At 41.5% G+C, this 16,503-nt stretch overlaps 1 protein-coding gene across 10 annotated transcripts in view; it reads right to left on the bottom strand.

The window, feature by feature from the left end:
- Nucleotides 1–3,480: 3,480 nt before the first annotated feature.
- LOC140732881 (zinc-binding protein A33-like) overlaps nt 3,481–16,503 on the bottom strand; it is a 32,280-nt gene continuing 19,257 nt past the window's right edge. For all 10 annotated transcript variants that reach the window (XM_073055534.1, XM_073055532.1, XM_073055533.1 and 7 more), the window contains one exon: nt 3,481–4,119. In XM_073055534.1, coding sequence (XP_072911635.1) covers nt 3,566–4,119 — 554 coding nt within the window. In that variant the 3' untranslated portion in view covers nt 3,481–3,565. The remainder of the gene's footprint in view (nt 4,120–16,503) is intronic.

Below are 16,503 nucleotides of genomic sequence, written 5' to 3'. Positions count from 1 at the left end.
GAGGTTCTTAATGTAAGCTTCCCAGCGCACGCCATTGTGTGGAAAAACCCCCTACAGTGTGTCCTTAAGGTGACACAAGGCACGTGATGTAGTAGATAAGGTGATTGACAGGAACTGGTAAGGTAGTGGGTTTTGCGGGTGTGGAGGGGTGGGTTGGTGAGAGGACATGTTGATCAGCCTTACGGCTTGGAGAAAGGCGCTGTATTAGAGGCTGGTAGTCCTGGTGTGGATGTTACGTAGCCTCTTCCCTGATGGGAGTGGGACAAACACTTTGTGAACTCGGTAGGTGGAGGCAGATTGTGGAAGAACAATAGAAAATCTGCTGGAAATCCAAGCAACAGACACAAAATGCTGGAGGAACTCAGCAGGGCAGGTCTGAGGTCTCAGCCTGAAACGTTAACTGCGTCCATTTCCATAGATACTGCCTGGCCTGCAGATTTTCTCCGGCATTTTGTATGTGCAAGTAGTGAAAGTTTGGTTGGTGTCTGATCCCAAGAGAGGAAATTTGGAGAAAACCAATAAGATGTTTCTTTTTTAAAGCAAACACGAGGAAATCTGCAGGTGCTGGAAATTCAAGCAACACACACAAAATGCTGGTGGAACGTAGCAGGCCAGGCAGCATCTATAGGGAGAAGCACTGTCGACGTTTCGGGCTGAGACCCTTTGTCAGGACTAACTGAAAGGAAAGATAGTAAGCGATTTGAAAGTAGGAGGGGGAGGGGGAAATGCCAAATTATAGGAGAAGACCGAAGGGGGTGGGATGAAGCAGAGAGCTGGAAAGGTGATTGGTAAAAGGGATACAGAGCTGGAGAAGGGAAAGGATCATGGGACGGGAGGCCTAGGGAGAAAGAAAGGGGGAGGAGAGCACCAGAGAGAGAGATGGAGAACAGGCAGAGTTATGGGCAGAGAGAGAGGAAGGAAAAGAGGGTGGAAAAAACTAAATATATAAGGGATGGGGTAAGAAGGGGAGGGGGGCATTAACGGAATTCATAATGACAGAGGTTGAAGTTGATGTTAACATACTGAATTAATTTGAGGGGGTAAAGAAATGATGATCCTGTTAAAGGTGTGCTGGGGGGCTGATGGGAACATCACAAGAAGAATGTTTTTAGTTTTTGATGGCTGTTTCTCATCAAACTGGGAATATTGGTGTATTGTATGATATAATATGTCCCAGTGTAGCTTTCTCGGTAACCCCTCCTTTTTTTCAATGACTTTAGTTGATTTTAGGTCACACAATTGGATCCTCTTCCGCCTGAGAGTCTGTTGGTTCATCAGTATATTAATAAAAGTTATTATCATCCATTTTTACTGATGGATCAAAAGATAAGTTAATTGGGAATCTTGACGTGGCTGTTTTTTTTTCCCTGCCTGAACTTACCAGCAATTTATCGGTATATGAATCAGAATTCTTTGCCATTATTTTAGAGTTACAGTGGATGGAGGAAATTGGTCCTTGTAAACTTGTAATTTGTTCAGAATCTTTTTCGGTTTTGATGAGTCTTAAAAAAGGTAATTCTAGTAGTAGGTCAGACTGACTGTTGGAAACTTATCAAACAGTATTTCATGTATGTCTGCACCTTATGGGCCCTGCACATAGCATTGTTAAGGGAAATTATGGGGTTGACCGTTCAGCAACAAAAGTTGTTGAAAGTTGAACTGTGAGTATAGACTGTCCACTGTGCAAATCAGAAGGTAGGGGGTTGGTAGGTTTATGAATTAAGGGCTTATGGCAAGATTGTAGAATAATGGAGAGGACAGCCACCTTTACAGAATACATCAACCTGTTGGGATTATAGAGGAAGGGTTTAAAACCAGAAGGGAAGGAATTATATTGACACGACTTAGAATTGCCCAGACTATGATTAATTATGCCTAATATCCAGTTGCAAAACATCATTCTATGCTGTGTCGGTTTTGTCATTATGAAATAGTTACACACATACTATTTCAGTGTGAAGCATATAAGGTTGAAAGAAATCAAATGCAGGCTTCATTACAATCTTTGGGGCTAGATAGTTTTCAGATAAAAACTTCATTAAGTTATGGGAGTGACTTTAAGTTAATTCACAGTATTGTGCTGGAAAGCACATGTAATAAGGTTAATGTCACAATTGTATCAGACGACTTCAATATGCAAGAGGATTGGGAAAATCATGTTGGTGTCGGATCACAAGAGAGGGAATTTGTTGAATGCCCACGAGACGGCTTTTTAGAGCAGCTTGTGTTTGGGCCAACGTGGGGAAAGGTAATCTTAAAACGGGTGTTGTGTAATAAACCTAATCTTATTCGAGATCTTAAAGCAAAGGAAGCCTTAGGAGGCAGTGATCATAATATAATTGAATTCATACTGCAATTTGAGAGTGAGAAGCCCAAGTCACATGTATCGGTCTCGCAATGAAATAAAGGGAATTACAGAGGCATGAGAGAGGAGCTTGCCCAGGTGAATTTGAGGCGGATACTGCGGTGATGACCACTGAACAGAGGTGGCTAAAGTATCTGGGAATAGTTTACAAGGCGCAGGACAGACATGTCCCACTGAAGAAGTTCTCAAATGAAAGGTGTAAGCATCTGTGGCTGACAAGAGAAGTTAAGGGCTGGGGAAAACCGAAAGAAATGGCATATAAGGTAAAGAGTAAGTGGGATGTTGGATTATTGGGAAGCTTTTAAAATCCAACAAAAGGGAACGAAAAAAGCGATAGGAATGGTAAAGATGAAATATGAGGGCAAACTTGCTAATAATATAAAACAGGATTTTCCTTGTATTTTCAGGCGGCCTTAAGGTACCATACAAGGCTGCCGAGCAAGATAAAATCCTATGCCTTATGGGAAAGATACTGGCATGGATAGAGGAATGGCTGACAGGCAGGAGGCAATGAGTAGGAATAAGTCGGGCCTTTTTAAGCAAGGAGATAATGCTGAGCCTTTATAAGACAGAAGTCGGGCTGTACTTGGGAGATTTTTCAAAGTTTTGGGTCCCGTATCTCAGAAAGGAAGGGGGATCTCATTGAAACCTACCGAGTGTTAAATGACTAGATAGGGTGGATGTGGATAGGTTGTTTCATGTAGTGAGGGTATCCAGACTAGAAGGCACAGCTTCAAAATTGAGGGGAGATCTTTTTGATCAGAGGTAAGAAGGAATGTTTTTAGCAAGAGAGTAGTGAACCTGTGGAATGCTCTGCCACAGACTGCGGTGGAAGCCAAGTCTGTGGGGGGCTGGAGGTTGAATGAGATTTGGAATCAGTGGAGTTGATCGGCTGAATGGTCTAATTCTGCTCCTATGTCTTATGGTCTTCCCAAGATTTACCGACTCCTCCTTTTTCAGTTCAGCATCACCCCTACATCACACTTAACCTGTCCGCATTGCGGATCGACTTTAGGGGGAGCTCAGGACCCGCCGTTCCGCAGCTGCTGCTGAATCCGCGGTGTTTCTGTTCTGTTGCGGATGTGGTGGATGAGTTAAAATGAATGGATCGATAATTCTCATCTCGTGTTTATTTCACTCTCTGCACATTTATATTTACAGGGACTTTACTCCTGACGCCGGTCCTGGGACCCGACATGTTTACAGACCCAGAGTGGAACCAGAGCAGATTCTCAGCCACTGGTTTCTATCCCAAGTCCAGAAGAAAGGATAAAGTTTCTCTGTGAATTTATTCCCAGTGAAGGTGTAGAGATGGGACTTGGTCTCCGCGTTATAAAAAGAAACTGTCCCGGACTCGTAACTGAGATAAACTCCCACCCTCCCGAGGATGGGACTGACAGGGAGACGGGGTTCAGGGGAGGTGGGATCACTGAGCACATTATAATCCCACTGGGTCACGCCACTAACCCACTCGATGACCCAGAATCCGGTCTCCGGACTCGGAATGACCCATCTCTTCCTCTCCACAGACTCTGCGGCGACTCCCAACCACCAGCCCCGATTCCCCGCCACCTCCACCTCCCAGTAATGTATTCCCGATGTGAATCCCTCCGACCCCAGCATACAAGACAGGTTTGTGAATCTCTTCCCAGTGTCAAGGAGATCCCTCCGGGTCTCGGTCAATCTCACACTCTTCCGATCCTCAGACACCTCGAGCCACGGATCAGCCGTTTCCACATCCAGGGTGATGGAGACTGGGCGGGGGGAAGAAGTAGAGCATTAGGGAATCCCCAGGGATCTTAGGGAGAGTTAGGCAGCAGAGCCCTGGGAATCGGGGGAGATTCGGGCAATGCGGTCCCTGGGACGGGTGGAAAGAATGCTGGGCCTCAGGCACAGTCTGGTGGCTGACAGCAAGTGTTTCCCGGGTTTTACCCAACTACAGCCGATGGACAACCAGTCTTTCCCTGACGTTTATCCTCAGGGATGGAGAGCAGAGTTTTCCCGATCAGACACACACAAAATGCTACAGGGATCCTGAGGGTCAGGCGGCATGTGTGGAGAGAGATGAGCTGTCTAGGTTTCAGGTCAACATCATTCATCAAAAATAGCTCTGTGTTTAAGGGGTAGCCATTAGAAACGGATGTGGTGTAGGGGTGGATTCAGCTGGGAAGTGGGTGAGTGAATACTGAAAGGATTTAAACAGGGGCTCACAGAGGCTTTTCAGCCCATCCTCTTCGTGCCGATTAACTTGCTTTAATGAGCTAGTCCCATTTTCTCATTATTCCTTTCCACCTCTCTTATCCACATACCGGACAAGATGTACTTTAAAACATTGTCACCCATCTCTACATTGGATCAAAGGTCCGTCGTAAACTTAGATAACCCTCTTCGTTGTCCATTATATCATGAAATTCAGTGTCACCCACAAAACTACTAACTATGTCACCAACATTATCACCCAACTCATTAATATGATTGATAAACAACCATGGCCCTAGCACCGACTTCTGTAGGTCACAGGCCTCCAGTCCTCTATGTTTAAGAGACACTTGGACAGACACATCAACAGGCAAGGCACAGAAGGAGACTGACCTAATGCCAGCCAATGGGATGAATGTAGATGGGTAAATAGGACAGCACAGAGGTGATGGGTCGAAGGGCACATTTCTATGCTGTACGACAAAGGCTCTGTGACATTAAAGGAAATGAATGACTGAGTCTCCCCTACCACCCACTCCCCCAGTGCAGAGTACTTGACACCCCACACAGGGGAAACATCCTCCCTGTATCCTGCCTGTTGAGCCCTGAAAGAATTTTGTGTTTCCCAGAGATCTTTCATTCTTCTAAACAGGGAACAGAGAACATAGAACAGTACAGCACAGGAACAGGCCCTTCATTCAATGTTAACATTGAGTGTGAGTGTGAAGTGGGGGAGGATGAAGGTATGAGACGGTACAGGAGATGATAATGGGAACCAGTAGGGGAGATGAACGGCAGATTGAACCAGAACCACATGTGGAAGAGGTGGAAAGCCTGTGGGTGAACTGTGTGTGTCGACGTAACGGGAAGCTGGAGGGGGACAAAGATGGAGATGATGATCCCTTTGTCCCCTTTCCCACAACCCCATCGCCCGCAGCCTCTCATTAGGGCAGGGGAAGAATTTGCAGCAACACAGGTTCTGATGAAGCATCTCAGCCTGAACTGTCGACTGTTTACTCTTTTCTATAGATGTCTCCTGGTCTGCTGAGTTCACCCAGCATTCTGTGTTTGTTGCTCCGCTTTAAATATACTCAATAACTTGGCCTCCACAGCAGCCTGTGGCAAAAGGAATCCCTCCTCATTTTTGTAATAAATGGACACCCTCTAGTCGGAGGTTGCGCCATCTGGTTCTTGACTCACCCACGACAGGAAACATTCTCCCAACATTAACTCTTTCCAGATAGGTTTCAGGGCGATAAGGCCGTGACCCTTCATCAGGACCTGTGTTGCTTCGATTACAGCATTTTCAGATTTTCTTATGTTTCATATTGTGAAAGGAAAATCATGTCTGACGAACATTATAGAATTTTTTGAGGACCTAGCTAGTAGAGTGGATAGGGGAGAACCAGTGGATGTGGTATATTTGGATTTTCAAAAGGCTTTTGACAAGGTCCCACACAGGAGATTAGTGTGCAAACTTAAAGCACACAGTATTGGGGTATGGTATTGATGTGGATAGAGAATTGGTTGGCAGACAGGAAACAAAGAGTGGGAATAAACGGGACCTGTTCAGAATGGCAGGCAGTGACTAGTGGGGTACCGCAAGGCTCAGTGCTGGGACCCCAGTTGTTTACAATATATATCAGCGATTTAGACGAGGGAATTAATTGCAACATCTCCAAGTTTGCGGATGACACGAAGCTGGGCGGCAGTGTTAGCTGTGAGGAGGATGCTAAGAGGATGCAGGGTGACTTGGATAGGTTGGATGAGTGGGTAAATTCATGGCAGATGCAACTTAATGTGGATAAATGTGAGGTTATCCATTTTGGTGGCAAGAGTAGGGAAACAGATTATTATCTGAATGGGGCCCGATTAGGAAAAGGGGAGGTGCAAAGAGACCTGGGTGTCATTGTACACCAGTCATTGAAAGTGGGCATGCAGGTACACCAGGCGGTGAAAAAGGCGAATAGTATGTTGACATTCATAGCAAGAGGATTCGAGTACAGAAGCAGGGAGGTTCTACTGTAGTTGTAGAAGGTCTTGGTGAGACCACACCTGGAGTATTGTGTGCAGTTTTGGTCCCCTAATCTGAGGAAAGACATTCTTGCCATAGAGGGAGTACAAAGAAGGTTCACCAGATTGATTCCTGGGATGGCAGGACTTTCATATGAAGAAAGACTGGATCGACTAGGCTTATACTTGCTGGAATTTAGAAGATTGAGGGGGGATCTTATTGAAACGTATGAAATTCTAAAGGGATTGGACAGGCAAGATGCAGGAAGATTGTTTCCGCTGTTGGGGAAGTCCAGAACGAGGGGTCACAGTTTAAGGATAACGGGGAAGCCGTTTAGGACCGAGATGAGGAAAAACTTCTTCACACAGAGAGTGGTGAATCTGTGGAATTCTCTGCCGACGACTTCCGGTAAGATGGCGATTGTTTAGTCGCTTCAAACTTTTGCTCCGTTACATTTCTTACCTTCGCACTATGTGTCTCCCTTTTTAAACCTTAGTTCGTTATTCTATCTGTTTTTTTCTTATCTGCCTGCGAATACGTCTATCTTACAATGGCTACAAAAAATTCTAAATCCGGGAAAAAAGAAACTCCCACGTCTCTGTCTGCCGAGATCCTCTCTATCTTGGAACAGAATCAACAAGACATTCTAACTGATTTCAAGACTGAATTTCGAGCCTCTGTCAGTCAACTGGAGTCAAAATTGGATCAGATTAACACCAGAGTGGATGATCAAGCCGAACATTTATCTCGCAGCGACCTAACCTCGGAAGATTTAAAACGCCGTGTTCAGCATTTGGAAACTCTCTGTTCCAACTTAACGGAGCAAAACAGCAAAATTATTTCCAAAATGATGGATCTCGAAAATCTGAGCAGGCGCTGCAATCTGCGAATTCTCGGTTTGCCAGAGGCCACTGAAACGGGTTCCCCCGTTGAATTTTTCTCTTCTTTTCTCTGTGAGATTTTCGTGAAAGAATTTCTCCCGACTCCACCTGAGCTAGAAAGAGCTCACAGAATTTATGTCCCTCGAGCTGTTTTGGGTTCTAGAGCACGACCAGTTATCCTGTGTTTCCATCGTTATCTAGTAAAAAATCGTTTGATTATGGAGGCACGCTGAAGGGCACGCCAACTTTCCGAAATAATACCATTCGTATCTTGAAAGACTATGCTCCCCAGGTTCTGAAGATGCGTGCCGAGTTCAAAGGCGTTATGAAAGAGCTCTTTAATCGTGGATTCAAACCTTCCCTTCGCAATCCTGCGATCTTCGAATTACGCTTACTACTGGAGAATATAAGTGGTTTAAGTCAGTTAGAGAGGCTGAGATGTTTGTTGGAAATCTTCCAGCCATGTTTACTTCCTTGGACCCGGTTTGACTTTCTAAAATGGCTGATGAGTATTTCTTGAATTAAAGTCTTCTTTACGAACTCAGACTCTATTTGAATAATTTAGTACTTAACTACTGAGAACCTAAGGGTTTTAGTTGGTCTCCCCTTGGACGGTGTGATTTTCTTAAATAGATGATTTAAATTAATGTTTTCCTGTGGTTTTAGATTTCATTTGTGTAATTTAGTTTACTTTTGAATAACTTTAACTATAGAGAACTACAACTGGTCTTAATTTATTTGGGATGCTTAGAGTTTTTTATTTAAGGTCTCCCTGTCAATTTACTGTATATACCTGCCTTTTTTTAAAACGGCTGATATGTACTCTCTTTAAATATAGAATTTCCTCCTTTTTTCCCCCTTTTACCCTTTTTTCCAATTTTTCATAGTTTCTCGCGGGTAGATTAGTTCTTGATTACTATTTTGTAGTAAGTTTTATATTCTTTCTGATGGTTGTTCCTATTTGTAATTTTGATTTGTAGTGCATAAATTAGTTAGTATCTACTATATTACTTACACGGAGCTTATGTTAATGTTACGGAACTGGAAGATGGTTTTTGGGGTGTCCTATTTTCTGTAGAGCTAGCTGCTTTTTTGGGTAGCCATTTAGTTTTGGGTTGTGAGGGTGGGGTGGATTCTCCAGTACCAACACTATCTATTGCTTTTTTTTTGTTTTTTCCTTGTTATCCAGGACATATCTATGTCCTGATTTTATTGATTTGTTTATATTTTTGCTTCCAAACAGTTATTGCAATGTTTGATCTTATATATGCCTACTGTCATTTACGTCTTAACAATTGATAATGGTTAGTCCATTCAAATTTGTGAGCTTGATTGTAAAGGGATTGAATCATCCTGTTAAAAGAAGAAAGGTCTTCTCCCATATTAAGCAACTTAAAGCTGACATTGCTTTCCTCCAAGAAACCCATATTCGTAGTTTCGATAATTCTTGGCTTATGTCAAAGTGGGTGGGTCAACATTTTCATTCATCCTTCCCGGGCAAAGCCGGGGGGGGGGGGGTTCTATTCTTATCAACTCAAATGTTCCTTTTGAACTCCGTAGTAAGATATCTGACACAAATGACCTTTTTTTTATTGTTTCTGGCAAATTATATAATACTAAGGTAGTACTAGCTAACCTGTATTCTCCCAGTTCTGACGATGTGAATATTTTTGAACGCTTTTTTTCCTCATTACCAGATCTGAACCTATATTGGGTGGCGAATTTATCTGCTGGTTAGACCCAACTTTGGATCGATCGTCCCCTGTTACTAGATTACCTACTAAAACTGCTTTAGCTATGCTCTCTTTTCTTTCTAACTATGGTATCTCTGATATATGGCATTTCCTTCATCCTACTGAGAGAGATTATTCCTTTTTTTCACATGTTCATCATACCTTTACTAGAATTGACTGTTTCCTAATTGATAATCAACTTATTTCATTTGTTCATTCTTGTGACTATCAGAGTATACTGGTCTCTGATCACTGTCACTGTCTCTAAAATTTCCTGGTCTCCCTCAAAGGAATAAACATTGGCGCTTTAACCCGACTTTATTATCGGATGATGATTTTGTAAAATTTATTAAGGACCAAATAACTTTTTTCCTAAACACTAATACGTCATCTGAAATTTCATCCCAGATTGTCTGGGATGCTATGAAAGCATATTTGACGGGTCAAATAATTTCATATACAGCGAATCTTAATAGAAAGTCCCGTTCAGAGCGATTAGACCTGATTAATCAGATTAAAGAATTAGATCAATTATATGCTCAGACTAAAAACCCCGAATTATATAAGAAGCGTGTAGAATTCCAAACTAAATTTGACCTTCTCTCTACTCAACCAGTTGAATGTCAACTTCTTGAAAGTAAGAGTCGCTTTTATATTCATGATGATAAATCTGGAAAGTTTCTAGTTAATCAGTTGAGACGTTCTAAAGCTAAACAACATATTACAAAGATCCGGAAGGAGAACGGGGATATTACATCAAATCACTCAGAAATTAATGACTTATTTAAGAATTTTTATTCTCGGCTTTATTCCTCCGAATCCCTGAATGAGAATAGTTCTTTTGATCTTTTTTAAATAGCTTGAATATCCCTTCGATGTCATCTGATTCTAAAGCAAAACTTAATGAGCCTATATCATTAGAAGAAGTATATTTTGCAATCTCTGCACTGTCGTCAGGCAAATCTCCTGGTCCTAATGGGTTCCCCATAGAATTTTATAAATTATTCTCTTCACTTCTTTCACCTCAGTTACTCTCAGTACTATCTGATTCGCTTAATTATGGTAAATTGCCACCCTCATTTAATGAGGCATGTATTATTCTTTTATTTAAAAAGGGCAAAGATCCAACAGAGTGCTCCTCTTACAGGCCGATTTCTTTGCTTAATGTTGATGTTAAAATTTTGGCCAAAGTTTTGGCTCACAGATTAGAAACTGTTAAACCCTGTATTATTTCTGATGATCAAACTGGTTTTATTAAAAATCATCTTCTCTTTTTTAACATACGACGTTTATTTAATATTTTATACTCACCTTCAACTGGGACTCCTGAATGTGTTATCTCTCTCGATGTGGAAAAAGCATTTGATCATATAGAGTGGAACTACCTCTTGCGGTTTTAGAAAAATTTGACCTCGGTTAAAGTTTTATCTGTTAGATCAAATTACTATATCTCTGTCCTACCGCCTCTGTTTTGACTAATTCTCAGCAATCCCAGTTGTTTAACCTTAAACGTGGCACCCGTCAAGGATGCCCCTTAAGTCCCTTTCTTTTTGATTTGGCTGTAGAGCCTCTGGCGATTGCATTTCGAAGTTGTCCTGAATTGACGGGGATCTGGAGGGGGGTGTTGAGCATAAAGTTTCCCTTTATGCTGATGATCTATTACTTTTTCTTTCAAATCCGTCCACATCCTTACTTCCAGTGTTTTCACTTCTTGATCAATTTAGCCAGTTCTCTGGCTATAAACTTAATTTACATAAGTGAACATTTTCCAATTAATAAAGAAGCACAAGTATTAGTATTTCGTGACCTCCCCTTTAAAGTAGTTGATAATCAATTTACCTATCTTGGTATTACAGTTACAAGGAATTTTAAGGATCTTTTTCGTGAAAATTTTGCCAGTCTTTTGTACTCTACAAAACAGAGTTTGTCACAATGGTCACCTTTATCTATGTCCTTGGTAGATCGTGTTAATGCTATTAAAATGTATGTTCTCCCTAAATTTTTATACTTATTTCAATCTATTCCAATTTTTATTTCTAAAACCTTTTTTGATTCCTTAGACTCTATTATTTTGTCCTATCTGTGGAAGGGTAAGCGTTACAGAATTAACAAAACTTACCTTCAAAAATCTAAAAAAGAGGGCGGCATGGCCTTACCTAATTTCCGTCTATACTACTGGGCAGCTAACATTCATTGTCTTATCTTCTGGTCTTTTTCCATAGCCAGTCTGACCGCCCTAAATGGGTAGCAATGGAGCTGAATTCCACTAAGGATCTATCTATCTCTGCACTTCTTGGATCTGTTCTCCCTAGTAGTTTACCTAGACTAATTGTTAATCCTCTTGTTAGACCTACTCTGCGAATATGGGCCCAGTTTAGGAAATGTTATGGTTTCTATGGTTTTTCCCTTTCTAGGTTGTCCTATTTTACATAATCATCTTTTTCTACCTTCTATGCACGATTCAACATTTTATGATTGGTATAGAAAGGGCATTAGGTATTTTGAAGATCTTTTCATTGATAATCGCTTCGCATCTTTTCAACAGTCCTCTGCTAAGTTCAATCTACCTGATTCCCATTTTTTAGATATCTCCAAATTAGACACTTCATTAATCCTTTATTACCCAACTTCCCTGAGATGCCCGAGAAAAATGCTATGGACTTGTTTCTTTCTATTAATCCATTGTGTAAAGGGTTAATATCTTTTATTCGTGATAAATTAGTATCCTTATGGCGCCCCCCTTTGGATAAAATCAGAATGGCTTGGGAGCATGACTTAAATATCCCTTTATCCGATGAGGTTTGGGACTCGATTCTCAAGTCGGTTAACTCAACTTCTCTTTGTGCTCGCCGTTGTCTTTTACAGTTTAAGATTGTTCATAGGGCTCATATGCCCAAATCTAAATTATCTCGATTTTATCCGAATATTAGTCCTCGTTGTGATAAATGCAAAAGTGGTGAGGCTTCTCTCATTCATATGTACTGGACCTGTCCTAGTCTAAAGAAATTTTGGAGGGATGTTTTCTTAACTTTATCCTGTATTCTGAATCGCCACTTAGAACCTAACCCTTTAATTGCTCTTTTTGGTTTCTTGGCTGAGACAGATGTACGTTTGAGTTTGAGTAAACGTCGAATATTATCTTTTGCTTCTCTCCTGGCTAGACGTCTAATTCTTCTTAGATGGAGAGATGTTGCCCCACCCACGCACGCTCAATGGCTTAATGATATTATGTCCTGTTTAGATCTTGAAAAAAATCATTACTCAATTCTTAATTCGGACATAAAGTTTCTTAAGGTCTGGGGACCTTTTATTGAGTATTTTCATAACTTTCCTTTTAATTAAGTTTCTTTTTCAGTCCTTTGCTTTCAGCATTCTTTTTGGTAGTAGGCATTATTATCTTCTGTTTTTAATTGTATTTACAGTTTTGGGGGTTTGAATGTTCTGATTTATATTTCCTACATTTTGCTCTGGTTGGTCTGGAGATATTTTTCTTGCGGGGGTGGGGGTGGATACTAACTTTATACGACTTCAATTTGGGTGCTTTTTCAATTATTATATTCGGTATTATATTACCATTGTATGTTTATCTTGCACTGTATTAATTTCCTATTTCGTTTTTGGGGTTTTTTTTTTGTAGTGTTGTAGAAAATGCATAAAAAAATCAATTAAAAAAAATTCTCTGCCACAGGAAACAGTTGAGGCCAATTCATTGGCTATATTTAAGAGGGAGTTAGTTGTGGTCCTTGTGGCTAAAGGGATCAGGACGTATGGAGAGAAAGCAGGTACAGGGTTCTGAGTTGGATGATCAGCCATGATCATACTGAATGGCGGTGCAGGTTCGAAGGGCCGAATGTCCTACTCCTGCACCTATTTTCTATGTTTCTAAATCAGAAGTTGAGAGGTTCTTCATTAATCAGGGCGTCAAAATTTATGGGGACGAGGCAGCAGAATAAATTGAGGATGACAATAAATCAGCCATTCTTCTAAACTCCAGCGAATACAGGCACAGAACTGTCAAAACGGACCTCATATGTAAACTCTTTCATTTGCGGAATCATTCTCGTGAACGTCTGGAACTTCTCCAATGTCAGCACATCTTTTCCTATATAAGGGACCGAAAACTGCTCACAATACCCCAAGTCTGGTCTGACAAAAACCTTGTAACACCTCAGCATTACATCCTTGCTCTTGTATTCCCATCCTCTTGAAATGAATGCTAATATTGAGCTTGCCGATCTTACCACTGATACAAACTGCAAGATAACCTTTAGGGAATCCTGCACAAGGACACCCAAGTCCCTTTGCACCTCTGATTTTTTAAGTTTCTCCCTGTTTACAAAATCGTCTATGCCTTTATTCCTTTTACCAAAGTGCATGCACGACTTACAAGTAGGGTGGATAAAGGGCATGCAGTGTAAGTTGTATATTTGGGCTTTCTAAAGGCCTTTGACAAGTTGTCACACATGAGACTGCTTACCAAGTTAAGAGCGCATGATATTACAGGAAAATTACTAACATAGTTAGAGCATTGGCTGATTGGAAGAAGGCAGTGAGTAGGAATAAAAGGATCCTTTTCTGGTTAGCTGCCAGTGACTAGTGGTGTTCCACAGGGGTTTTGGGACCACTTCTTTTTATGCTGTATATAAATGATTTAGATGGTGGAATAGATGGTTTGTTGTCAGGTTTGCAAATGATATGAGGATTGGTGGAGGTGCAGGCAGTGGTGTGGAAACAGGTAGGATGCAGAAAGACAGACAGACTAGGAGAATGGGCAAGAAACTGGCAAATGAAATAATAATGTTGGAAAATGCATGATCATCCACTTTGGTAGTAGAAATAAACATGCAGACTGCAGGGAGAAAATCAAAAATCTGAGATGCAAAGGGACTTAAGAATTCTTGTGCAGTATACCCTAAAGGTTAACTTGCATGATGAGTCGGTGGTGAGGAAGGCAAATGCAATGTTAGCATTCATTTTAGGAATACAACAGCAGGGATGTGATACTGTGGGTTTATAAGGCACTGGTGGGAACTAACGTTGAGTATTGTGTACAGCTTTGTGCTCCTCATCTTGGAGGAGATGTGCATACATTGGAGAGGGTTCAGAAGAGATTCACAAAGATGATTCGAAGAATGAAAGGGTTATCATATGAGGAACGTTTGATCACTTTGGGTCTGTACTCGCTGGAATTTAGAAGGATGAAGTGGGATCTAATTGAAACTTTTCGAATGTTGAAAGGCCTAGAGATAGAGTAGATGTGGAAAGAATGTTTCCCATGGTGGTAGAGTCACGGACAAGAGGGCACAGACTCAGGATAGAGGGGCCCCCATTCAAAACAGAGCTGCAGAGAAATTTCTTTAGCCAGAGGGTAGTGAATTTGTGGAATTTGTTTCCATGTGCAGCTGTGGAGGCTGTCGGGTATTTAAGGCAGAGATTCATAGATCTTGATTGGACATGGCATCAAAGGTTATGGGGAAAAGGAGAAGGCTGGGATATGGGGTTGAGGAGGAGAAAAAAAAGAGCAGCCGTGATTGAATGGCAGAGCAGACTGGATGGGCTGAATGGCCTAATTCTGCTCCTATGTCTTATGGTGTTGTGGACTTCCCTATTCGAGAATCCATCTATCACTTCTTTGCCTATTTTCCCCATCTGTCTCTGTCCTTCTCCAGAGTCCAAGCCTCTGTAAAACTACTTGCCCCTTCACCTATCTTCATGTCATCTCCAGCTTGGTCACAAAGGCACCAATTCTACCATCCAAAACATTCTTTGTCAATCTTGCCTTTCAGTTCCTCGAAGCATTCCAAAAGATGTGTCAGGCAAGATTTCCCCTGAAAGGAATCCATGCTGTCCTTGGCCTATTTTATCATGTGCCTCCATGTACCCAAAAGCTTGTCCTTAATACTGGACTCCAACATCTTTCCAATCACAACACAGCCATGCCAGCCGTTTCACTGAAGTCAGACTAACTCATGTCTAATTTCCTTTCCTCTGTTGCTGGCACTTCTTAAAGAGTGAAGTGACTTTTGCAATTTTCCAGCCATCTTGAATTATCCAGAACCTAGTGATTCTTGAAAGATTATTACTAATACCTCCACATTCTCTTCAGTTACCTCTTTCTGAACACTGGGATGTACTCCATCTGATCCAGGTGATTTATGCACCTTCAGACCTTACATCTTCCCATGCACTTTCTCCTTGGTAATAGCAACAACACTCTTTGTTGTCCCCTGATACCCTCACCTTTCTGACATACAGCTAGTATCTTCCACTGTACTAAATATGTACCTCTCTCATGTTTTTGGGTCCCACTTCTACCTCTCCAGCGGCATGTTTTATAGGTCCAAGGTCTTCTTGTGTATTGTTGGCTATCTTTCACTCATATCTCATCTTTATCACTTTTTGGCTTTTTAGTTGCTTTCTGCTGGTTATTCTCCATCCTCCAATTTCATGCTAATTTTTGCTACATTTTATGCCTTCTCTTTTGTTTTTATGTTGTCTTTGACTTCTCTTGTCAAATACGGTTGCCCCATTATCCCTTTAGAACACACATTCATCTTTGGGATGTATCTATTCTATGCTTCCAAGTTGCCCCAGAAACTCCGGTCTTTGCTATTGTGCTATCATCTCTGATCGTGTCCCCTTCCAATCTACTTTGGTCAGCTCCTCCCTCGTGCCTCTGTAATTAACTTTACTCCACTCTAATACTGATACATCTGACTGATAATCTCCCTAATCATATCTGGTTCATTATACAAATCTCAATCCAGAATTGCCTTTCTCCCATTGGGCTCAACCATAATCTGTCCTAAAAAGCCATATCGGAGGCATTCTACAAATTCTCTTTCCTGGAATGCAGCACCAACATGATTTTCTCAATCTACACGATCTTCCAATCATCACCTTACCCTTTTTAAAAGCTTCTTCTATCTCCTGGCATAATTTGCATCCCACTTCTATCCTGGCTACTATTTGGATGCCTGTATATAACTCCCATCAAGGTCTTTTTAACCTTGCAGTTTCTTAACTCTACCCACAATGATTGGGCATCTTCCAGTCCAATGTCACCTCCCTCTAAGGACTTCATTTCATTTTTTTACCAGCAGAGCCTCCCCAGCCTCTCTGCCTACCTGCCTGTCCTTTGAATACAAGCTGTATCCTTAAATGTTCAGCTTCAAGTCATGACTTCCTTTCTGCCACAACTCTGTGATGCCAACAACATTGTAACTGCCAATCTCTGCCTGTGCTACAACATTATCTACCTTATTCCGTATACTGGTGCATTCAAGTATGACACCGTCAGTCCTGTATTCA

This window comes from Hemitrygon akajei, chromosome 9 (assembly GCF_048418815.1).
Source record: "Hemitrygon akajei chromosome 9, sHemAka1.3, whole genome shotgun sequence".
NCBI lineage: Eukaryota > Metazoa > Chordata > Chondrichthyes > Myliobatiformes > Dasyatidae > Hemitrygon > Hemitrygon akajei.
This window is presented reverse-complemented; position numbering and strand designations above follow the sequence as displayed.